The following is a 26,255-nucleotide window of genomic DNA, read 5'->3' on the forward strand; positions in this document are numbered from 1 at the left end:
GGTCTTAATTGCAACAAGTCTATATAGAAGCAGAGACGAAATAAAAGGGCTCAGAGTCTGGTGGTGCCCACTTGGAACACTTTCCCAAACGGACTACTTTTTTTTTTCCATTTTTGGCTGAATTTTTCTCCAGAGGATTTACTTTCTACAAACAGCATGTCAGAGAACAAGAAGAAAGATAGAAAAGGGAAAAAGAGGGATGGAAGGAGAGGGCAAAAGCTTAAGGAGGGAGATCCCGCCACAGGTAATTCCATTTAACAACTTGTATCAGAAAACATGGAAAAGGTGCAACATTCTGTCAGAAGTCACATGCAGGTTGTCACATGAAGTGATGTGGTTTTAAAAGTCAAATTATATAAAAACAAAAAATTGCTTTTGAAAAAATGTGTTTATTTTAGTGTGGATGGAGGAAACGGTTTAAGAGGGGAAAAAAAGTGGCGTGTGGCTGAAAGCCATGTGTTCTCGCACTCTTTGACAGGTAATGAATCACCGGGTGGCGTTTTCCCTGCTCACCTTAGCGCCGGCGCGGTGACGTGAGTCATCCCCAATAATGAAAACGTTAGAATCACACCGTTTTGGTGTCTCCAAAACTTGGAAAAAGGGTAGAAAAACGTGTCTCCTCTGTGGAGGATCCTACAAGCCGCAACATGTCACTGTAGTTTGACCTCAGGTCATGGGGAAGCCCAACCCCCCCCACGTCTCAGTGACACCCCAAGGACTGTACTCCATTTAATCAAAAATTGCCCATCGGTGATGTACCCACCCAGCAAATAATGCTGTTTGTAGAGATGCAGACTAGTATTTTCGTGCAACTCCTTTTTGCCCCAAGTGATGTCAGTTCTTCTTTTTTTTTTTTTTTTTTAACCATTCAAGTTGTTTAGAACTGCAAGAGTTTCTGTGAATCATCAGCACACGAAGAGCATCTGGCTGTAATTTGCTTACTCTGGTTTATTTTTCCTCCCTTTCATGAAATCAGACAAGAAAAAATTAGCCGCGTCCCTGTTTTGGATCTTGATAATGCGCTTTTAATGTTGCCAATGGAGGGTTGTGGCTCTCGTTTTCACTGTCCCTCTCTGATCTATTATGTCACAACTTGATTTTTAATGAGATTTTAACCAGAAACTTTCAAATGAAAAACATAATAATTACATGGAGTTCTGCTTTGATCCATTCATCCCTGATGGGCTTTTTTCTTGGTTGTTTTGGTTTTCCGAACATGTTTTTCTGAAATCCCTAAAGGTTTTTCAGCATTTTACTGGCTTTATTGATTGTTGTTGATTGTTAGATTAGAGAGTATTGAGCGTGTGGATGTGTTGCACCATGTTTGAGCATGTGCACTTCTTTGAACGAGGTGTGTCTACCTCTGATAATACGTAAACATGGGCAATCTTTTGAGACTGTCAGTCACACATCAAGGAGATTGCAGGAACCAAGACAGGTTTGTCTTTTGTTCCTCCTCCCTGAAAATCTTGTTTTGTTTTTCTTCTTTTTTTGGAAACGTATTTACTGAAATGATCTCAAAGCAAATATTTCTCCGGCATCCTTTCACTGGCAACGACCCACTTAATGATTTGGGAAAGAAAGCCCTTGAAAAGTGTTGATTCAGAGCGTCCTGTCGCTGCACCGCCACATGATAATTTCCTGTCACGCCTTCTTTCGGTGAAAGCGGCGCGTATTGTGGCTGTAAGCGGATACTCTGCAGAGAAAGTCACATTGCTTTTCTAATGAAACAGGCTCAAGGTTAGAGGGGAAGACCTTTCACAGACCTTGACCGACACATTTCTGTTAAGTACTCATTGGAAACAAATGACACAGAAAACAAATCTCTGCAATTTGATGTTTTCATGCAGCCTGCTTGGCTTTTAGAGCTCATTTGGTGGTTTTGTTTTGCTTGTTTTAAAATTGAACCTCTGGAATCTGGAAGTTTCCCTGATGATTGAAGAGAGGCTTTCTAACTTTGTGTTTTTTTTTAAAAGACCCACTCTGATCATCCTTTGATCTTTCTTGGAAGCATTAAAGCGAAAATAAAAAAAACCTTTTGTCATTTTCTAGAACATAGTTACTGCAGAGCAGCAAGAGTTCATTAGAAATTCACCTCTGGGTTGTGGGCGGGACTTTTGAGGCGGCGCTACCCCGCTGCCCATTTTCCTCCCTGTTCATGAGCGCTCTCCCTCTAGCTTACAGCCCTCGCACCCAAACCTAATACTACCGGTGTTACAAAAATGACGTATAATTTTAGAGCTGTTGATGCTCGCTCATACGAAGAACGCTACGTTCACATTGGGCATGTGACGCACGTTCTGTAATGCACATTCACATTTGCACATTCTACTGTTTACTCACGCATGTCTGCCACCTACAGTTGGGAGAGGCTTGGTGCGAAATGTCAAAGCGGTGCCAATCTATAATTTTAAAACTGAGTGCACTAGAAATTTTCCAGAAGTCTTTGCGAAAAACTAGTGTACATCGATCCTCACTAACTTAGTGAATATAGACCACAATCCATTGCGGTCAAACAATTTTTGTGATTAAAAAAAATTGTTGAAATGTAATTTTTTTTAAATAAACCATCCACATTTTCATCATCAGAACACAGTGAAGCCATAAAAAGACGTGAAATGTTTGTTTTGATTCAATTTTCACTTTGTGAAATGGGTGACGTCATATCTGCCATTTAGAAAAATGAAAGAAAAGTAGTGAGCATGGTGTCCAAATTGCTTTTAAAGTCCAGGGCACTATATAGTTTTTAGTAGTTAGGGATTAGGGTGGGAATTCGGACATAGTCAGTGTCTTTAAATTCGGACGTTACTTCCATTCAATGACATCATCAATAGTTGCTGGTCAGCTATGTTAGCGTGTAGCTTCCAGCGCTTTGAAAATACATAGCAACATTAGTTTGATATTTAAAAAAGTCATGGTAAAACATAAAGTTGTGACTTAAATTCAAACGTTAACACAATTGCGTTTGTCCTCCGCGGCACAGAACGTATACTGCGGAGGGATACACAGCCTCCCATCCATTTTCCTAAAAAAAACGATTCTGGACACCACTGCCGCTCCAAATGCCCCTACAATTGAAGGGGTAGGAGAAGAATTCAGGTTCGGCCTTAGTGTCATATAATTCTAGCTGGACACAAATTATTAATTTATCCCTTCGCGGTTAATTTTCAAATGCCCGGAACTTCCGTGAATGAAGGACACCATCCAAACGTTACTACTAAATCTAAGTGCCTTATTGGTTAAAGTCTGACCTGGTTTAAATTTCAACATGCATTCACTGGCCACGTATGTTGTACGTAGAGCCCCAAAACGGTCTTTAAAATGCCAGAGTTTTGAACGCGGAAACATGAAATGGGCTTTTACGCAGGTTTACATAGACTTTTCATTAAAAGTGGTTGCTTACATGTGCGTTACCAAGGGCGATATGAACGTAGATGAAGACGTACATGGATCTAGTCATCTACAAGTGGATGCTTCATAATGGAGCGGAAGAGGGAGCTTGTGTAGAGTATTTTCTACATTATAAACGCACTCTTTTTCAAATTATTTTTCAGATTTACGATTTAGATAAAGTAATAATAAGAAATGCAATTTCAAGCTACATTTTCTTTATATATGTCCTCCATCATTAGAAAAATGACACAAAAACATGTAAAAACACAATTTTCATCAGGTCTTTATGAAATCTATGAAGTGCTGCACATTGTCATTAGATATTGAGTGCCGCAGCGTCATGCGGTGTGGTTCTACTTTTTTCAGCTGAAACATTTGTTCTGCCGGCTGTGTGAAGCCCCCAGGTTCACTTATAAAAGGGTTTAGTGTTAACGTTCATCAACAATTACAGCCTAAAACATGACACATCCAAACCGCCACTTCTTTTTCGAGGTTTCCACTTGAAGGAAATTTACGATCTGCCTAAACTTGTAAGCGGTCATCAGACGAAAATTACAGGTTGGGAACGGGGCTCTGTGGGATCTACGCATGTTGCTTGACGGTGATTGATGAATTTTCGGCTCTGTCACAGAGGGTTTCCTGATTCAGTCATCTTCCTCTTCCTCCCCTTTTGTTGTAAAGGCAAATGCCTATTAGGCAACGTCGGGAGCTGTTGGAGAAAAAGAACAGATGTTGGTTGAAGTCGGCGTGGCCATGTGAAGGGGCGATGACACACCTTGCGGAGAACTGACCTGTGGGTCTCAGTGGGCAGTCTCTGAAGCTAGTTTAAAGGAATAAAGAGGCAGTTTTAAGCTTCAAATAGACCTAAAGAGGCATTTTGTTGAGTTTTATATCCTAATTCAAATGAAATTCCACTGGAATCATGTTGGAACTGCAACAGGTATAGATCGCTCAAAATATGCAAAACCATTTGAGGATTTTATGCAAATCCATCAATGACTCTCATGTTATAGCAACAAGTTCACTTTTTTTTTTTTTCCTTTTTCCTTCTATGTTAAGAAACAAAACCCCCCCTGAAGGCTTTTTTTTTCTTTTAGTTTTCCTCTACTGACTGTCTGGGATTTTTTTTTTTTTCTTTTTAGAAAACTGGTTCCGATTTAATGATCTCATATCAATCTGCCTCAGACAGATCATTTGTCAAATCTCTTCATTCTGTATCAACATACCTCCTCCTCTTTCAGACATTTTTCTCTCTGAAAAAAATATATATCAAGTTTGAATTTGCCTGAAGTTTAAGAGATTAGGAAAAATTGATGGTTTGCGAAAATCCCAAAGATTGGTATTTAAAAAAAAAAGGTAAAACGTTCAGATGCAGACATGAAGGCCAGTTTAATTTAGTAGAGATGTATTAAACTGTTATTAAAATATGAGAGGACGTGCACCGGTAAACCATGGATTTGGTACACACAGAGATTTATTGTTCCACTTTTAAGCAAATGACGGCAAACAGACAAAAGAGACATTTAGGGTTTATGCTTTTATTCTGACAGGTCAATCTATTTTAGGCATTCAAATAATTAGGAATTTTTTCGTTTCTGTGGTGAAAGTTGAATAGATGCCATTCAAATAACATTTGCATTCACGTCCGCCCACTATTCAAAAGTGCCCAATTTGGGTCACTTTTGCATATTATTAATGTTCATTTTCAACATGCAAGTTGTCCTAATATTACCTGTCAAAAATGGACAGATAAACAGAATGCGTCTAAAAGAATCACCAAGTTTTGGTGCCGACAAACAACCAAACAGGGACAGAAGAAGAACGCGAGCGGAGACAAGAATTGACTTGCCCAGTCCCGGGCCAGGACTGTCAGTGCTTCGTCAGCACTCCTCCAGCCTGAAACATGCTGGTTTTATCTGTCCGCACGCAGCACGTAAGTCCGAACCATGTACACCTTCAAGGGCTAACAGTTATATAACTAGAATGTGATGCTTTAGTTCTTCGATTTGGGATCAAATAGAAAAAAAGGGCCAAAACTAACCAAAAACAGCAATCTGTGATGGATTGTTTAGGTTATTCTTGGAGGATAATGGGAATTATAGTGGTTGAAAACATAAACTTTTTACGATAAGGAATCTTTTTGACCTTTTTTAATCTAATCCAACTTGATCTTAGACTCAAACATATAAAAATGTGAAAAGTAAGCGACATTTCAGATGAAAAGTTGTTCTTTACAATGAATAGTTCACATTCCCACATGGAAAACTCATTTTCCCAGCCAAGCAAATTTTCTTCAAAGTATCATGATAACAAAGCGGTCTAAAAAACTTTTTTTTTCTCCAAAATACCAGACATGATTCCTTTTTTGAACCTTCTGAAGTTCATAAAACGAAAAGCAATGCGGTGCAAATGCATCAGGCATCTTTGTTTTTGAACAGCACTGTGGCCTGAAATCTCCAACTGTTACCCAAGGCATGAGCTGTTGACACACAAGATAGGCTTCTATTCTCAAATTGGGTTTTTATAGTCCATGTCTGCAGCTGCCACGATGCTTCAAAAAGAAAGAATCGGGCCGTTGTGGAGAAGAGGGTTAAATCGCTGCTGCATGACACTTTCCTCTGGGGTAACAGAAAATGGGAAAACCACTGCAAGAAATGTTAGTATTTGCATCCACAATGTGTCTTTGTTCTTTTCTTGGTTATGCAGCCTTAAATTGTGCAAGCAACAATGCTGATATTGAATGAGACAGAGTTCAGAAGTCAACGGACATCCTTGCAAGTTTACCGATCATTGATCATATGCAGAACATGTATGTCTTTAGTATGAAGAAGACCAAAGTCTCTACCTCTGGAGAAACGCTGCAGAATACATGACAAATAGCAGTTTTAACAACCCAGAACAACTGTCAAGCACGGTGGTGGAAGAATAATGATCCGTGCATGTTCTGCAGCCTTGGGATTTGGGATAGCCTATTTATTTTGATTCTGACAACGTCAACAGAAATGAAAAAAGAAGGATTGCTGCAGATCTCCAAAGGTCAGACCTGAAACTGATGCTCGTTGATGCTACGTTCACATCAGGCATTTGAGGTGCGTTCAAGAACGTGCATTCATACTGGACGAAGAGGACGGGAATTGTTCTTCTTGTTTACTAGTGCACATCCACCGTCTACAGTTGGAAGGTGCAAGATCTCGTAAATCTTGCTCCAGGCTTCTTCTTTCACAGCTCTATTCCAACTTGCTGTCATAGAATTCCGGCCGGGCACAAACCACAATTTTTAATTTCACTTCCATGACCACTCTTCAAACAATTAACACTATTGTGAACTGAAACGAACGCCATCCACACATCACTACCATACCCGAGTCCCTGATTGGTCAAAGTGTCGCTGATGGCGGTGTGAACGTAGCTTAAGAGCATCTATTTAAAGGTCTTAAAACTGCAGTAACTTTATTTAAGAAAAACTAACATTCGTTCTCTGTGATTAAAGATTGGTTACCAAGTAAAAAGTCAGTGGCTTGGCTGATCAATAAGTTTGATAAGAACTAGCTGGATTAGGATTTTCTGAGTACCCACCTCAATGATCTATAAGAGCAGAACTGCAGAAAATGACAAGGGTGTTACTCCATCTTGACAAACCAAACGCAGAGCAGATGCTCTTCCACATCTGGCTCGCTGATGAAGAGTGCAGTGCTGCGTCTCTGCGAGTCCTCCAGTCAAGGACAAAGCTTGTTTAACTTGCTGGCAAGGACAGACATGCGGCCAGACAAAGTACTAAACATTATTCTTCATCCTGTTGGTGCAACCTCGTTCCAGCAGCTGTGACTGACAGGGGTTTCCTCGGGCGACGTGCGGGGTCTCCAGAAACCATGCAGAGGAGTTCAGCCGTGCAGACTTGAAGACGATGGATGCTCGAATGAGCGCTGTTTTTAAAAGCATTAGAAAGCAATTTTCTAATTAGCCTCAAATCAAAGTTCACCCCAGTTTGGACGGAAGTCGCTTATCAAACAGAACACATGTGCACTTGTAGTTAGGATATAATAACTCTGCAGCTGATATAGTAACTTTCCATTACAAGGACAACATGAAAACGACGAGGAGGGGGGAGAAGACTCAACCGTGGGACGCCGTGTACTGTTTATCAACACCAAGTCTCATGTAAAACAGTACATTGTTAAGCAACAGAAAGTGTTTAATGATGCACATCTGGAGCATCGGGAATCCAACACTCGGCGTTAGGTCTTCCTGCAGGCTATCAGTAACCTCACACTGCTTTCAGATTTAATATGAAATGACACCAAGTAGGTTACAGTCAGCCTACATTTACATACACATGCTTTTATTTTATTTATTTTTTTCATGAACTCTAGAGACGCTGAAATGTGGGAATCGGGAGCAGTTGCAGCCTCATCCTGAGACAAAATTAGAGTTAGGAAAAACAGGCGTCTGTAGTGGCATAATTACCCCGTCACGTTGGAGCCTTTATTGTGCAAGTCCTCAGTCACTGCTTTTTGACAGGACTTCATTCAGGGTGTAATTTTAGAAACAAAAGGCTGCTTTCAAACTAAAAAAGAAAAGCCTAAAATTGGTCTTTTTGAGGTATTTTTAAACTTTTCCAAACTATGATTCAAGGGGAAAACTATGTGCCGCATGTGGACAGATAAAACCTGCATGTGTCGTGGGGTTGGAATATCTTATCTGCTTATATAACATTTTATATTTCATAACATAAAAAAACAAAGAGAAGTCTGTGGGAAGATTTGGTGATTTGCATCTACAGACAGTTTCTTTTGTGTATGTGATTCATCAAAAGTGTCACATCGAAACTACGGCAACAGAAATAGGACATACCTGTGCGAGGTCTACCACTAAACATTTGAACGGAAAAAAAAAACATATTAATTGGGCTAAAAGAAGCAAAGAGGCCAACACATTAGTCTAAATAAAGTCCCACTCCCATGAAAACTGTGTTTTTTGTGTTTTTAACATGTTCTTGCAACGTTTTTAAAAAGAACATTTTGCTTAAAATTAAATTTCGGAGCATTCATATAAAAAAAATCACTGTGATTATGCAAATGAAAAAGAGCTTATGCGGGTTGTAAAACATACGCTGGGCGGGCCAGAATCTCCCTGCACCACGTAAACAAAGAGCTCTCAGCCATGGGGACGGGAAGAGGGGGCGGGGTTTCTACATCTAAATAGTTTCGTCCACAATTCAGAGGTGAATTTCTCGTGAACTTCTGCCGCTCCGCAGAAAATGACAGCCTTTTATAAATTTTGGCTCCAAACGGCTTTTTTGAACTATCAGTTGTACTCTGGGGAGAAATTTATTTAACAAAACTCTGGAAAAAGAACAGACATTTCATCTTGAAAGGCAAATAATATACTGAATAAACGCATGCTTTACTACTATAACACATTGATGCTTATTTAGCTTCATGAAACAAAAGAGGAATCTAGTATATTAGCGCAACATACAAATAATTATTAAGACAACCATAAAATAAAGAACTTGCTAACAAGTCGGCTAAACTCTTATCCAAATTCTTCCTCTGTCCCTATGGCTCCAAATGGAGAGTTATGGAAAACTGTGTCTTCAAATTCAGACATTATTCCCACTTGATGAGGTCATCAATAGGCGCCAGTCTGCTACTAGTGCGTAGTTGCTACATTAGCGTGCAGCTATTAGCGTGTAGCTGCTACTGCTTGGAAAGACATAAAACCATCAGCTTTATAACTCTAAAAAGGTCATACTAAAGCAACAATTTATTAAATTCTTTGCTGCAGAGCACATCCACTTGAAGAAAAACCACTTCTTCTCACCCTACCGGTGGAAGCAGACAGAACTCGAAGTTCTTTTGCTCTACCCTTAAAAAAAAAAACTATTTCAGACCCCCCTTTCCCTTCAAATGCCCCTTCAATGGGGGGGGGGGGGAATTCGGCCTTGATATCTCTTCAAATCCCTACCTACTCCGAGTTGTTTTGGAAATAAATCTGAGCGGCGCTTCTTCTTCTACATTGCTGTCAGTAGAAAATGCTGATACATATACTTACAGTGCCCTCTAGTGATTGTTGCTTATTTCTTGAAAAACATTACATAAAAACTCTTAGCTAAACAATGCAAAAATTGCAACTTATACTCCAAAAAATACGTAATCATAATAAAGATGCTTTCAACCATTTAATACCGAAATTTATTTCCAGCTAAGAAAAAAAAATCACTTTTGTTTTACTTTTAAATAGAAGCTACATTTAGGTAATTTTGGACCTAGAGTGATTAGTCGCATATTTGCGACGACAGGCATCAAGGGGTTAATTAGCTCAAAAGATGATCGGCGTGGGTCTTTAAATCTAAAAAGTGCAGCATCAGTGGTTCCATGCAGAAATGCCATTGCCATCATGAAGTGGGACAGTCTTCCAAAAAAAAGGGACATCTAGGGATAATTTTGCTGCAGCTATTCTGGTGTTGAACTGAAGTCATTACCGAATGTGCTCTTCATTTAGCTTGTCATGCTTTGTTTGTCTTCATTCGGCTGTCATCGTTCGGAGGTGATGCACAGCAAACAGCTGTAATTTGCAGCTCAGTTGAACATGTGCATGACATTGTGGATGCTACACACGCAGCAAGGAAGTGTGTGTGTGTTTGTGTGTGTGTGTGCTGGTGGGTTTCTGGGCCAAACCCCCTGAAATGACCCCTACTAACCCCTTCTTTTCTGCTCCTCCCTGGACGAATCTTCTTCTGTGCGTGCAGCTGTCTGCCTGCAAGCATTTGTGTGCATTTGGATACAGATTATTCCCATATTTAATTATTATTTTTTTCTCTTTAAAGTTAAAAAGTTCCGCAGGAATGCATGACAAATTTCTCAAGAACTGCACCAAAGTAGTTTACTTATTATCATTTACCGTTTGTCTCTACTTGTTACCGATTGCATTAGATTGCAGTTTGTGGTTGGAGTTTTTCTTCATCAGCTGGTGGATGTTTGCTGGATGTTGCTTCAGGTGTTTTTATAGCAGCAAAAACCAGAGCGAACATGAGCCTGTTTATTAGTCCGAGGCAAAGCTGATGATGTCTCAAGTGACCACATCTGGAGCTCACATAAGAGAGCTGTTGGCTCGGTCCGTGGAGACGGCAATTTCCTCAAATCCAGTCTCTCAGTTCCTCTTCGTCAACTCCCAAACCACACAACTGTAGATAAAGCAAAAAACATGGAGCAAGTTTTTAGTCCAGACAGCAAAAAGGAAAATACATTTGTAACATTTGTCCTCTTTTTCTGCAGCGGTGGCTCCCAAATTAAAACCCATCAAGAATCCAATAATCGTGGACGAGGGAAGAAAGTTCACAGTCAAGTGCGTGGCCAGCGGAAACCCTGACCCGGCCTACACGTGGTTCAAAGACGGCAATGAGCTGAAGGGGGGCAGAAGGATCAAAATAAAGAGCAACCAGTGAGTACTCAAGTCTCAACCGCCTGTCAACTCGAGCCCAGCAATAAGAAATGAAGCGAAGGCTTCTTATTTCACTGTTAAACCCAACATTTATTTATCTCATTAACACAAAACAAAATAAATATAAATCAATTTGTTCACAAAATACAATAAGTTGTTGGAAATCGCAGTAAAAAACTGTATCCCCTGCTTACAGTAGCTCCTGTCAGGGGGCGGAGTCACAAAACCTCTATGTTTATTATCTATTGACTATATATGAGAACTGGACTAAGCAAGCTTTCCCCCCCTTGGGTTCTGAACAGGAAGTACCCGCTGGCTAAAATCCCATAGAATAACTATTCTTACTCTACTACTTTTTTTTTAACATTTTGCTTTCATATTTGTTGTATGTAGTTCAAGTTATTTAAGTTTAAACTGACCAATCAGATGCCTCAAAAAAGTAGGTGGTCTCACGTTGATTTAGATCAACTTGGACCAATCACTGCCTTCTGATGTCATCTGGTTCCTATATGGCGACAGCTGTATCTAAAAAAAATGGCAACTAAATTGACTTAATTCAAGAAATAATTATTTTGGGTGACATCACACTCACTCACTCCAGTTCTCAAATACAGTCAATGGCTTTTTCAAGTATTGGGCTATGTCTGAATTACATAGCCCAATACCCTACTCTCTATAGAGTGCGTCTGCCATTTTCTAGTGCTGTCTAAATTAATTACAAAATTGAGCACACTAGAAATTTCCCAGAAGTCTTTGCAAAAAAACAGTGTGCATCAGTGCTCACTTTGTTTGCAAACTTAGACCACAATGCATTGCGTTTGAACAATTTTTGCAAAAAAAAAAAAAAACATGTTTAGATGTAATTTTTTAGTAAACCATCCACATTTTCATCATCAGAACACAGTGGAGTCACAAATAGATGTGAAATGTTCGTATTGATTTGATTTTAAGAAATCTGTAGTCATATGCCGTTTATAAAAACTTAAGAAAAGTAGTCAACATGGTGAATTACTTCTAAAATCCAGGGCACCAAATACTCCCGGACTATATTGTTTTTTAGTATTTAGGAATTAGGGTGGGAATTCAGACATAGCCTTGGTTTTACAGCTTTGTGCTAGCCACCCCACACACAGTGATGTCAGCCCAATCTGCCGTTAAAAACTGGATCAATCTGCAAACGTCTGTGATGTCACTAATTGTGAACAGCTCCCTGAAGGACGTACCGCCACATTAGGATGACTCTGCTCAAAATTTAGAGGGTTTATACAGTTTTTATTGTCAGTCCAGAGGCTTAATTACAAACATGGAAATTACAAAAAAAAGCAAGAAACACTGAGGTTTTATTTAATAAAAAGTTGATTTTATTTTTATTTTGAATTTGAATTTTCATGTCAAATGCTTTACAGATGGGGCTCTTTGGGAGCAATCTTCTTTGTCCTGCGGTTCCAATGAGCCTGCAGGGCGCCCGATAATGAGGATGTAGCCATCAATCACTTAAAAAAAATGAGCTACAGGCCTAAAGCAAACAGCTCAAAGCAATGGCTGCTCTAAGCGAAAGAAACAATTTAGCAAGCTTCAAAACCAGCGATAGCATCTCTCCGCTCCGAGTAAACATGCAAACTTTTGAAAAAGGAACCAGAAAACAAAAGCTTTAGTGTGCCTTGCAGCCAAACCTTTTTTCGTAAACGTTTTTTTAGATGTGGATCAATAAAACAATGCACACGTGAACTGTAAAACATCCTCTGGCGAGTTCTTACACAAGCCCCTCCCAATGACGTGGAGGTGATGGTGCAGCCCTGTTGGAGCAGAGTTGGTACCGTGTCGCTGCTTGCCCTGTTCCCTGCCTCCTGTCCCCCATGTTTCCACTTGTTCCATTTACTTTATTTACCCGCCCCGGTTTTATGCTGCTTCCTCCCTGCCCCGATTCCCCCTGACTCAGCTATGCGAATGTTGTCATCCACAGGAAATCCTCCAGGGTCCTGATCAATAAAGCAAAACTGGAGGATTCTGGGAATTACACATGCGTAGTGGAGAACTCAGTGGGAAAGGACAACTCCACCGGCACCGTTAACGTCCAAAGCAGTGAGTGTCACTCTCCCGAACGGGTGGAAGCCGCACACATGTTACACGCACTGTTGTTCCCACTTTTCTCTGTTCTCTCGCCAATTGAGAGATCTGAAGGAGCTGTCACAAACAGGCATGCAGCAGGGGGACAACAGGCATGGAGAACAACTGTCCACACATGCGCTGCTGGCCTGTTAATCAGTGCAAGGGTGGATGGGACTTGGCAATAAATCAAGTGTAAAGTTTTTCATGCACTGCTGTTTGCCTGTGATGTCAAAAAAAATCTATACGGAGCACCGAGGGGGACTGCAGAATGATGGTCTGCAAAAGTTAGGCAAGAATGTGATTCGAATTGTCCAGGAGTTGTTGGAATTTGAGCATTGGTGTTGTTTTGCAAAGCACTATAACAGATGAAAGAGTTTTGATGGCAGCTGCTTCCTTGTGGTGAGGCAGTGAGTTCGTTTCTAGCGTTTTGGCTTCTGTCATCAGCTTTGCTCAAAGTTTGCTTTCGATTTCTGGCGAAAAGTGGCAATATTAGAAATGAATCTCTATTCTTTAAAGACTCACTCTGATCATCTTTTGAGCTATTGTAAGTGTTCCCAGTCTTTTCATTAGGATTACCTTTCTGCACTATTAGGTGACCCTAAGATGATAATTTTTCTAATAATAATTTTTCTTTTTAATTTTTCTTCATAAAACGACACGCCTTTTATATGGATTAATACTAGTTGTGCTTACTGAGGTGGAAGTGATTTACACAGCCCTCTCATAATGTCAGGCTTTTCTTTATGAATTACAAGTATGGTGAAGTGTTACTGTAAACACACAGCTAACGTGTAGCAATGTCAGTCTGATTTTTTACATGATACTAATAAGATTGGGAGTTAGCATTGTCCCGGTGAATTGTGTTTTTGCAATTTCAGTCTGTCAAATTGCAGACAAGGTTGGGAATTACAGGATTTATGAATACGCTAATGTACTTAACATGTGCTAATGCTTCTATTGTGTTCGACATAGCTAGCGATTCTAATGTGGCTAACGCTTCTAATTTGATTAACGCTTCAACAGTGGAAAAAGCTTCTATTGTGGCTAATGCTTATGTGGCTAACGTTTTTAATGAGGCTAATGCGTCACATGTAGAAAATGCTTCTGATGACGCTTACGCTTCAAATGTAAAAAACACTTCAAATTTGGCTAACGCTTTTGATTTGGCTAACGCTTCTAATGTAGCTACCACTTCTAATATTGTTAACGCTTCTAATGTGGGTAATGCTTTAAATAAGGCTAACGCTTCTAACGTAGCTACCACTTTTAATATTGTTAATGCTTGTAATTTGGCTAACACTTCAAATGTGGTTTTTGCTTGTAATGTAGCTAATGCTTTTAAAGTGCGTAACTCTTCCAGTGTGGCTAATGTGTAGCATGCTACAAAGACGTTCTAGAGTTACTAATAAAAGTAAGACTGACTGACAGTTATCTCTGATTTTCTGTTATGCTTAATGCAGCTTAAGCCACGTTCACAATGCACGTTCAAGTAGCAGTTCTGTAAATACTTATGTAAATACACATAAATGCAGATTCAGACTCAAACTCTCATGTGCACACAAAGCTTCACAATGTTTTACAACAATTTTCGGGCTCTACATTTGCGACCCAGAGCTATTGAACATACTTTGAACCACTTTGACCAATCAGAGAGTTGTATCTGGTAATGGGTGGCGTCCCTTTTGATTCATGGAACCATTTTAAAATTGATCATGGAGGATAAATTAATAATTGTGATTTGTACCTGGCTAGAATGATATGACACCAGATCTTTCATACATTGGAAAAAAGCTGTGAAGGAAAAAGCCTTCAGCAAAATTTGCAAGATTTGCACGACTTTGACATTATGCACCAAGCGTCTTATAAGTGTAGGTGGCAGACATTTGTGAGAAGAAAAGAAGATAAAGAAGTCCTTAATTGCTTGTGCAGTGTGAACACCAATGGCTAAATGCACATTCAAGTTGCTTCACAGCTCAGTGTGCCTTGTACCCTATAGTGTGGAAAATACTGTTTTTTATGATGCAGTAGTTCATTAGAAATTCATTTCTAAGTTATGGCCGGTATGGTTGGTACAGAGCAACCCCCTCTTTACCTCAAAAAACTTAATGAGCTTCATTTTCCTCCATCATCAGAAAAAATGCCACAAGAACATGTTAAAAACATAAAAAATATGATTTTATCTGAAGTCTTTAGGGCTTAAATTAGAAAGAAAGCCGTTTTTCTTCACATCACAAAAGAGATGTTCTCTTTCTCGACGCTGACATTTTATAGACATCCCACACAGGCAGAGGTGTAGCAGCAGAGGAAAAGGGAAGGTCTGGAGTTTCGCTCAGTGTCCTTGGATTCACTCTGCAGGCACAATAATCACACTCCCAGTTCTTTTCTTTACATTTGTCAGGGACACCTTTCACAGTCATTGTTTACTGTTAGCAGACTTAAGCTGAGCTGGTTTCTAAGAGTTGGAGCTCTTTTCAGAGGAAGAAAGAATCCTTTGTGTTCCGAAACAGACACTTTCAAGGGTTCTAACATGCAAGTTTGACATCAAGAAAAAGAAAAAATAAAACCCGAGCCATCCGTCTTGTATTTTAAAGGAGTCGCACACTAATTCCTTTCTTCCTCTGAGGTCTCAAAGGCTTCTGTTGGATCGTGCGACTCCCACCGTGCGCTTGTTGTGACGCTTGGCTTTACTCCAGCGCCATGAAGTAGTTCTCTTCAGTCGGGGTCGTGCAATATTTAAAGGTTCAATGACGCACATTTCCAAGACACACTGAGCTAGCATTTATGAAAAATTAATGCGATCGAGGGTCAGCGATAAGTGTGTTTATGGAAATGAAACAGGTGAAGTGGTGGTCGGTTGGGGAAATCCCCCCCCTGGTGGTAGCACCTGTTTTAATGAAGCCTTCGGACATGTGACTGTTGGCCCGTGAAACTGTATATGATGATCTTAGCAGAGCAGAGCGCCGGGACTGCCGAAATATCAAAGCAAATCTACTGGGCCAAACAACCGTAATGGATAAAACACGGCTGAGGCATGACACGGTGCGCTGCACACTCGCGGCACACACTGCTTAAACAGGTAAAACATGATACCCTTACATGTGGGGGCGGCCGGGTCTCATGTGGGGAGAGCGGTCGTGTTCCAGTTGGAGGCCCGGCGGTTTGCTCCACGTGTCAGATCCCCCTCACACCACTTCCGATGTGTTCAGGCACATGCAGAAATTAACCGAGAAACAAGTGTTTTGCAGAGCTCAGATGAACTAGAATCTTCCTTCCTTCCATCACTTTTTGTGAGTGTGATCATCCGTCAACATCTCCTGGTATCGCTCCTGGATACAATAGCTTCACTGTACTTTCTTTCGTGCTGTCGTGATCACCGGGTCTCTTTCTGTTTGTGCGTGTGGATGTGTTTGTTCCCTCCTCGATAAAAGTAAAAAAAGGTCCCATTGTTTTCCAACAGCGTGCCTACTTCTTTCACGCTTCAGGGGGAGAAGGCAAGACGGAACAAATCGGAGGATACGTATGTGGGCCGAGGGAAGGCTTCACTGAAAATACACATGTCATTAACAGGAGTTGGCAGCACACTTTTGGATGTTGCTGTGATTACTGCATGCCAGCTGAGAGGAACAGACACATTGCATGTGCAGGGCTTTCTCTTTCTTTTCCAAACCTTTCACCTAAAAAAAAATGTTTGAAATTGATGCAAATGTAACGGATTCAGAGAGGGAGTGGCTTCTCACTCATCGGAGAGTGCTGTTGCGTGGAAGGGCTGCAGTGGAGAGCCTGCTGCAGTGTGTTACCAAAGCAGGATGCAGCCGCAGTATCATCTTTGTATGTGTGCCCTGCAGGGGAAGGGGAGCGCAGGAGAAGGTGTGCAGATGTAGATGGACAGAGAGAGCAAGGGGGGAAAAAGGGAGGATTGCATGATAGAAAACAACAGTGTCTGAAAGAGATAGGGAAAAGATGCAACCAAGGAGAGAAAATGTTGCAATCCTGTTAGTTCCTGCAAGCTTGTTCCATGGCATTGACAGAGCATCCCTCATTTAAGCTAACGCTGCTGCATCTGACCAAAACATCAGAGAAAACACAAGAAATCAATGTCTAAACAGACTTTAAAGGCCCACTTTGATCATCTTTTGATGTTATTTTAAATTGTTTTTGTTTAGCTAAAATTAATAAAACTGTGTCATTTTCTCGGACATAGTGTCTACAGCAGGGTTCTCAAACTCAGAGTCTGGGCTGTATGGGGTTCCATTTGTGCCAAAAATATGCTTTTGCGTCCTCTATATATTTGGTATATTGTCTATGTCTGCTGAACAAGTTTAAAATGCAAAGTTTTAGGCATAAAGCAAGCTGAAACATCATGTAGAAAATACAAAGCTATCATCAAAGAAGCGTGGACACGCAGAAGATATTGCTTAAAAGACGTTGAACTTTCATATTAAGACAGGGGCCACAAAATTTCAACTTGGGGACCGCAAATGACCCGGGGTCGTTTTGTATACCAAGAGAAAAAGTGGAACAATCACAGCCAATACGTAAACCTTTATGTCTTTCCAGAAAGTCACACATAGCCAAATTTTAAATAATTGTGTGAATGCTTTGGTACCAAAGGATATTATTGCTTGTATTTTTGGTATTTGTAGACTTTACAGTTTCTCAGTTTTACGCAGTGTATGCATTTTTTAGCCCCATTGAAATGAATTGGAATTTTATTCTTTCTTCATGAAATTTATCAAAATTTTAGCGCACTTTGAAACCTATGCAATATTGGTATCAGAACGTTCAGCATGTTAAGGCTCTTAAGGCTAATTTTGAGTTTAGCTAATATTTTAGCAACATGCTAATATTTTTAGATAATTTGGCATCTGATGAGGTTTTTTAGGTCTAATTCTGAGTTAAGCTGGTATTTTAGCAATGTGCTCGCTTTTGTGGCTAATTTTGGCGTTTACTTTTGCTAATTTGAAGTTAAGATAATGCTTTAGCAACATTGCAATTTTTTTTTTAAATTAAATTCTTTAAATTCTTTGTGCACTTTCTGCAAATTATGCAAGTTTGGTATCAAAACGCTTAGCACGTTCATGGCATTCAGCAAATAAAATACATTTCTTTAGCATCTTCAGCTAACAGTTTCAGCATCTTAAGCGACCACATTCAGAAAAAAGCGTTCCTACTAGCATTATTGTAGGTAATGCAACTTTTCTAGTGTATTTATGTAAACTTCACAGAAAATATAATGCTAAAATATTTAAAAAATGAAACCAATAAATAGTCGATCCTCTGCCATCATTAGTTCACACGTAAATTGGAGACCTCTGACTTAGAGCCCCTCACAACCTAGCATTAGCAGTGCAATAAAAATGGCAATATTGCACCTATCCAGCCTCCCAGCGGACAAGGATGTAGTCATTTGCAAATGGATACATTGGAATAGAGTGGAGGATTTTACATCAAGCTTTTCCCAACAGCATTTTTTGTCTACTCCTGATTTGAATAAAGAAATACTCAGAAATGCAATTTTAATCCTAATTTTATTTATATATGTCCTCCGCTAAAGCCTTTACCACACAGCTGTTTGACTCCAGTTCTTGGCCGCAGCGCATGGACGTTGAGGCCACCGCGACGGCTCCACCTTCATGTGTTGCTGTGTTTGACTATCGAATATTTGTTTTTTTTTTTCTCATAATAACAGGAAGTGGCGCAAAAAGATTTTTATCACCTAAGTATGAATAGCTGCTTTGAGTGGATGCTCAGATCATCAATTACAGCAGACGTGTGAGACAAAGCTGACACGTAGCCCTGAGGTGTAATTATATGTGGCATGCCTTCCTTAGTATTGCTTCAACTCAAAAGTAATAGCTCCGTTTGGTGCTGAGTGATTTGGATTCACCTTAAAAAGCCAGAACACATCGAGCTCTCTGCTCACAACAGCTGGTTTCTGCTGAGCACAGGTCATATATTTTTTTGGGAGCAAGACAAATGAACCTCCTCTATGCGAGAGGAGTCGAGCGTGATCTACAAGTTGCTTTAAGCGGGAAGAATTTGCCCCCGTGCGCTCGGGGGGCTGAGGCTTTTTTTTCTCAGGGTGAAGCCCCCTTTTTTCAGAATTCGGAGGCATGCGGTGCACCGTGGCTCTGCGCCAGCCGCGGAGTTTAGCCAGAAACGTTGATTGATTGGACTTGTGTGTGAATTTCACTCTTTTCTTTTTCGCTGGACAAGCAGACGAGAAACACACACGCTGATTAAGTGCCAGTTACTGTATAATCATTCAGCGCAGATGGTCGGATGTTTTGCTGAGTTAAATGTTTAAGTTTCTCGTTATCAGTGCTTCAGCCTTGAGATCCATCTCTTACTCCCCCCACCACCACTAATTCTCTCAGTGGCTGCTTTGGCCCCGTTTGAGCTGTGAGTTTTGAAACGCGAGATCAAACTGAGAACGTTTTCATCCTTTAGTTTGCAGCCTTGCATCCTTGCTTTCGCAGCATTCATCATACAAACGTCTGCTGCCTTTCAGTGACCGGTGGTTTGCCCAACCCCCCAGCGTAGACACCCAGGGACCATTTGTCGTCCATGTGGTCTGACCTCCACCCTGTAATCAGTCTGGCATGGTGAGACCTGCTGGCCCTCAGCAGCGCCGTATAGTATATCGTCAACTGTTGCCTACACGGCCGGCGCGGAGAGGCTGCTGCAGTCAAAGTTTGCTCGTCTCCACGTGGCCTCAGATTAGGGCCTCCTATTATCCTCCGGGCTGCTGTGTTGTGATAAGCGCTTGCGAGGCAGCCATGTGTCTGCGGGCTGCGGGTCACATCCTCGGGGGGTGCTGTGCACAGCTCCGCTGAGAGAGTGTGTGAGCGTCCAGGAATGTGTTGATGGAAATCACAGCTGAACATATGATTGCTCCAACCTCAGCAGTCATGCTGAGGCCCACCAACCAGCAATTTCGCGCATGCATGCATGCGCGGGGACCCTTCCCTTTCACAAAGATGGACACATGTTCTAGTGGACATGGTTCTTTGCGTGTTTTTTAGCCCTGCTTCCACATAGAGAGGGTTAAATTACAAACATGTATTTTTTTAGGTGTTTAAAACATGTTTTTGTGGCATTTTTTTATCATAATGTAAGATACGTTTTGCATATCTTGAGTATTTCTTTATATGAATTGTAAAGCTAGCAGATGGATGACGGGAAGTGGGGGCGGGATTGCTTAGCGGCAACAGTCCAACCCACAGAGAGGTGAATTTATAATGAACTACTGTCGCTCTGGAGAAACTAGTTCCCAGAAAACTACATCGATTTGTTTAATTTTTGCTAAAAATGGCATAATCATGATTGAAAGACCAATGGTAACAATTTTAAAACTACGCTCACTTTTTCCAAAATGCCTTTGCGCTCCGACCTAAATGTAAAATTTTCTGCAAATTCGGCAGGTGACCACACAATGGCATTTGTAATCAGGAGACGGAAGTCACATTTTTACATGCAGCGCAGAGGTTATAAGAAAAAGTTACAATTTTATGATGAGCGGATAATTTTTTGTAATGGTTGACATTGTTCAGTGGCCAATCGGGTTCATTTTGAGGTCCAGTGACACCTCTATGAAATTGGCACACAGCTGGGCGGCCACAGCCGAATCACCGGTTGGCAGCAGCTGTGACTGTGACTATTGATATTTCCGTACGGTGGTCGTCCATATCAAGTACCACCAGCCTCCTAGTACCAGCCGCTGGACTGCCGCCATCTACATTCACGGCCACGCCAACGGTTTAAAAAAAAATCTGAAAGACTTAGGAAGATTCTGCCGATGGTTCCCCATCGCGCGGTGACAGTTGTATTAGTGATCGTAGCATAAGCTAGCGGGAAAGCATGTAAACAGAAGGGCGGCGGGAAGTGGGGGTGGTTGCTTTGCGCCAAAAGTCAGAGACAAATTTCTAATGAACTATTATTACTCTGCAGAAACTATGTCCTAGAAAACGACAGTTTCGGGCCCCTCTGCGTGACTTTTTGACATTTTGGGTGTCCCTAACTTGTCGTTGCTTGACGTGATGGCTGTTCAATTTTTTATGGGCTGGCTGTACCGGACGCGGTATCGGACAAGGAACCAGACGTGGGACTGGACGCTGTACCGGACGTGGTATTGGACGTGGTACTGGACATGGTAACCGACATGGTACTGGACACTGTACCGGACGCGGTGTTGGATGTGGTAACAGATGTGGTACTGGACGCTGTACTGGAAACGGTACTGGACGCGGTAATGGACGTAGTAACGGACGCATTACCGGGTTAGGGTACTTTACCAGTCCGGTATTGGTCCTTGACCTGAAGGTTAGGGACCCCTGATTACCATCTGTGGCGTAGTACCAAGCGGCCCTTTGACCGGTACTGGTTCGTGGCATGTAGGTTAGGGACCCCTGATTTAACGGGAACAGCCAGCATGTAAAAAAAACGACAAGTTGGGGACACCCAAAATGTCAAAAAGGGTACCCGAACCATCTGTTAATGTATGACGAGCTGGGACTGTGAATGCATTGCATATTCGTAATTACATTATTACACTTTACAACAGATCTAAAGATGATCAGAGGGAATTTCTACCTTGAAAGATTTGGATAACTTCATTTTGAGGGCATGTTTGAACCATTTCACTGTGATGGCCTGTTAGATTTCTCATTTATTTATTTTTTATTTTTTCTAAAATGGAGGGGGCACATACCATGACTTTAAATAGGACATACTTATCCCAACTCAAAATTTCCACCTCTTGATCATGAAAAGTACATTCCAATTTATTCAAAAACACATATTTGAACATTTATTTACATATTAAATACCATTCTTTTTATGGAAACCTCAAATGTGTGGGGCTCCTGGTTTTTAAAGTTTAGGTAATGCCCTCATGTTTGTAACATGTGGGTTGTTCGTGCAGGGTACTTTAAACAAGAGAATCACTCACGCTAGCTTTCATCAGTCCAAATGTCATGACTGACTCATGACGTTGCGTTGGCTTCCTCGTCTTGCAAACAGCTGGTGACAAACACACCAAAACTAAGATAATATCTCGGAACGTTCTGGCTCAACCGTCCGCCTTTTTCAAAGAATCTGGTGTACTTTTTGCTGAAAGCGACAGAGGAAAAGGTTCGTAGATCTAAACATCAACCTAAAAATGCGATCCTGTTATGTTTTCCTCCCATAAGTCCCTATTATCTGTCTTACGTAAGTCAAACAGCGAGCACTTTACACAAGATAAACAACAACTTCCTTTGAACTGTCCACGTCTCTTTATAGTCAGCCTAGTAGGAACAAAGCCCACTCACTGCTGCTGCACAAGCCACCAGATAAACTCCCTTCCAATGACGCTAACGGATGTTAGCTGTGGCCTGGGCTGATTGTGGAATATCTGTACGGCATTCAATGCTATCGATCGCTGTGAGTAAGCAGCAGGAGTTATGTCAGAGAAGAACAGGCCTGCTCCTTTGCTAAGTGTTCTGTATTTACAGGCCACAGGAGAGCAGCCTGTCAGGCTCGGTAGATCAAACTGCTGCACGATTACTCCAGCAAACCTTTTTTTTTTCTTTTTTTAAATGATCCTGAGTGGAGGGGACTGAGTGCATTTGACCCTCTGATCAGGCCAGAACTCCAGGTATGGCCACAGCCAAAAGTCCAAGCTCTGAGGGGCCTGCGGGATGTTGCAATACAAAAATATATAGCAATGGACAGATATGTGGAGAGACAGATTTTAACTTTTTTCGTTTCTTTTTTTAAAGATTGTGCATTGAAATGTGTCCGACTGTGAGGCCGCTCCATAAAATGAGAAATCTGATCCAAATCTCGGCCTTTGGAATCAAAAATTGAAAAAGTCAGTTCTAGTTTACCTCAAAGGGTGTGAGTTTAACATCCCAGTATAGCAACCTTAAAGCAAAATCAAACATGAGAAATTAATATGACAAAAATTTGCAAAACACTTGGGATAGTTTGGGTTTTTGTGGAACAAATGGATCCGACAGCTTGAGTTTGAAGGGCGTTTTTGTTCTCTTTGAAGGCACTCACCAAACCATCGCCTCACTCAGTCAGCACTTTCTTAGACCCTTTTTTCCCAGTGGTGGGTAGAATTGTGCAGAACAGGAATATCCAAAGGGAGTTAAAGCTTATTTCACAAACAGATGACCACCTACAGCATCGTAAACACGAGGTAGAGCTGCAACACTCATCAGGGCTTTGAACATGCCGGCTGACTGAAGACGTTAAAATTGAGAAGAAATCAGATTTTTTTTCCATTAATCAAAAATTGTGTTTTTAACATGTTCTTCTGGCATTGTTTATGATGATGACAGACATATAGGTAGAAAATTGAGATTAAAATAGCATTTTTTTCAAGTCATTTAATTTCATTGAAATTTCTTTTATTATTGTGTGAACCAAATTTGATTTCACTTAATTTGTTTCTATGTATTTCAGTTCATTTTTTGCTAAATTTGGTTCATTTTCATTATTTTATATTACACTCAAATCATTCTAAAGTTCTGTTTACACATTCCAAATGAGAAATTGCTTCAACCCTGTTCAATCCGATTTGGTTTTTGCTCAAATCTTTCAAAAACTTTGCGCACTTTGAAACTTGTGAACTTCTGCATACTTTCAGCTAGAGACACCATTCAAACTTCAAAAGGTTTAGGACCTACTGGGTTTTTTAGGATAATTTTGAGTTTAGCTTTTATTTTATCATGCTAGCTGTTTTTGTATAATTTAGGCCTTTTTCCAGTTTTTATGGCTAATTTGTAGTTTAGCTAATACATTAGCATTATGCTAGATGTTTTGGCAAAATTAAACATTTTTCCAGGTTTATATGATAATTTGGAGTTTAGCTAATACTTTAGCATTATGCCAGCTGTTTTGGCAAAATTAAACAGGTTTCTAGTTTTTTATGATAATTTGGAGTTTCGCTAGTATTTCAGCATTATGCTAGTTGTTTTGGCTAATTTCGACATTTTCCAGTTTTTTGGGCTAATTTGGAGTTTAGCTAATACTTTAGCATTATGCCAGCTGTTTTGGCAAAATTAAACATTTTTCCAGTTCTTTTGTGACAGTGGGTTTTTTTTTTTTAATGGGTTTCTGACAGGGCTGGGAGTTAGCAGTTACAGTAATGTTTGTTTTAACTGTTTTAGTCTGTTTTTATTTTACGAGTTAGCTAATATTTTAGTAAGTTTTAGGCCCAATCCGAATTCTTCCCCTCACCCTACCCCTTCTCCCTTCCCCTTCATTTACTCCCTCCGAATGGAGAGTTATAAAAAAATAGTGTCTATATTTTGTCATGATGTCATCAACAATCGCCGGTCTGCTAGCATTAGAGCGGAGCTTCTAGCGCTCTATTTGTGAATCCCTGGTCTAAAAGACCCAAAATGTCAAGTATTGATGTCTGAAGTCGTTTTGTCAAAGATTTTTTTTTTTTAATAAAAATGCCAAATTTATAATAAATGCATAGATCGCATCTATTTAGGTGAAAGTTTTAGACTGTATCGTTTCGTCACACAGTCCATTCACGGATCATGTATCGAGTCATGTGAGAGGTAAAGATACACACCCCACTCAGCATGTCTTAGTGGGGACAAATGACTCCTCACTAAAAGACAGAGGAAGTTCTCTGAGTCAGATGAAGCCGTCGACCTCCACTCCCCAGCTTTAAGCTTTCAAACAGGATCAAGCTGGATTGGGAACACCATTCATGTCCACAAGGCAAATAGAATAGTTTGACTGCTCGTCACATATTAGCTATCTCTATGCGATTATTGCTATGTGTACTACTTTTGTTCTGCATTAATACGCTGGCATAACCTTGACTTGAGTTTATTGAAATAAATCAATGCTCAGTCAGGTTTATGAGCCCCGCCTTCAATGCCAAACACATCACGTTAATCTGACAGAAGACAAGTAATGTTTGACTCATAAAACCTAAATCAGCCTTTTAATATGTCTGTTATTCACTGGGTTTCGACAGTAACTGTGTGTGGAATGAGTTGCTGGCTTTAATATGTTCTCCATGAGCCAGTGAGTTAGGGAAGCAGCAGGTGCTGAATCAGACGATTGGAGAAAAGTCAGGAAGGACGCTAAAAATGCAGTTTCTTTAATTCAATCTTTTCCAGTGGGTATCATTTAGAAAGTGGGCAGCGGGAGTCTTTGCCAAACAGGGAAGTTATTGAGAATGGGAGAGTCATGTCTCGGGTTGATGGGATGTCCAGTAATCTGGCGGTTATGTGGGACAGTTAAGCCGTCAGTGTGAATGGATGCGGATATCGTTATGACCGCGGGAGGAAGCAGCTGTTGCACTTGAAAAGCTGAGTGATGTGAGCAGGAGGTGACACAACGTTTTGCTGTGTGCAGGCCTTTGTTAGCTCTCGGAGTACCCCCGGACGGAGCATCTCGCAGACTTAATTTGATATCATAATAAAAGAATCCCTCACAGCCCCCTTCAGCTGTCCCGGTGGTCTGTTTTTTTTTTTTTTTTTTTTTTCCGTTGACCCCAACTGTGGCCAACCATTTTGCTTTGCCAAAATGCAAAAAAAAAATGTTTTCAAAGTATCAAAAATGATAGCTTGACACTTTTCATTGCATAATAAAAGCTTGTTTGCACTGACTCGGTAATAACTCGTTGAAGTTTTGTGATTAGAGCCAGAACCCTGAAAGAGGCTTGCCAGCAAACTATTGTCCCCGCACATCAAACGAAATCCCCAACTCCTCCTCTTACCTTGCATTTTTCAGAATCAGGCATGACTAATTCTAGGTGTCTTTGTGCTTTTTTTTCAACTTTTCTTTGAGCATGAACAGGAACATATACTTACCATTCCATTGCTTAAAGCTCGGGAGCTCAGTGGTGTCGTTTGGTTGCCACAGCTGTCTTTCATCCCTAAACCTCACATTACTCCATCACTCCACTTCCTTTTGTTGGTGATTTGGCAACTGCATTCATCACATCATGTGTTCCGGGGTGAACAAGGTCTTTCTGGGAGATTCGGTGCGGGTAACGGTGACGCCGCTAATGGTCATCCATTTCCGTCGGAGTGCGTAGGCGTGAATTGTGGACGGAATAGTGATACACTCAAAGTGAACTCATCCTTTCGTATACAGAAGGCCGGCAGTCTATCAAAACACTCTTGGTCCATTGCTCGTTTTCATGACATACGGCGAGTGTGGGTGGCGTGTGTTTGTGAGTGTGTTTATGAGTGGAAGAGGACTCGGGCGCACACATACATACAAGCGAGCTGAGGGCTCTTTAGCTTTCGGGGAAAAGATGTAGGAAGGCTTTGGTCCCAGCAGCTGGC

At 40.8% G+C, this 26,255-nt stretch overlaps 1 protein-coding gene and 2 long non-coding RNA genes across 6 annotated transcripts in view; 2 read left to right on the forward strand and 1 right to left on the reverse strand.

Moving 5' to 3' along the window:
• The first annotated feature begins 6 nt into the window (after window positions 1–6).
• nrg2a (neuregulin 2a) overlaps window positions 7–26,255 on the forward strand; it is a 57,178-nt gene continuing 30,929 nt past the window's right edge. For all 4 annotated transcript variants that reach the window (XM_036215201.1, XM_024261464.2, XM_036215202.1 and 1 more), the window contains exons 1-3: window positions 7–244; window positions 10,671–10,836; window positions 12,800–12,918. In XM_036215201.1, the coding sequence (XP_036071094.1) occupies window positions 157–244; window positions 10,671–10,836; window positions 12,800–12,918 (373 nt within the window). In that variant the 5' untranslated portion in view covers window positions 7–156. The remainder of the gene's footprint in view (window positions 245–10,670; window positions 10,837–12,799; window positions 12,919–26,255) is intronic.
• Window positions 2,704–4,748, forward strand: LOC118599627. The gene is made up of 2 exons (XR_004949053.1): window positions 2,704–3,099; window positions 4,075–4,748. It is a non-coding gene; the product is annotated as an uncharacterized LOC118599627 (long non-coding RNA).
• LOC112138839 lies at window positions 10,421–16,555 on the reverse strand. The gene is made up of 2 exons (XR_002917852.2): window positions 16,042–16,555; window positions 10,421–10,579 (listed from the first exon to the last, which is right to left on the reverse strand). It is a non-coding gene; the product is annotated as an uncharacterized LOC112138839 (long non-coding RNA).

Source organism: Oryzias melastigma, linkage group LG14, assembly GCF_002922805.2.
Source record: "Oryzias melastigma strain HK-1 linkage group LG14, ASM292280v2, whole genome shotgun sequence".
Classification (NCBI taxonomy): Eukaryota; Metazoa; Chordata; class Actinopteri; order Beloniformes; family Adrianichthyidae; genus Oryzias; species Oryzias melastigma.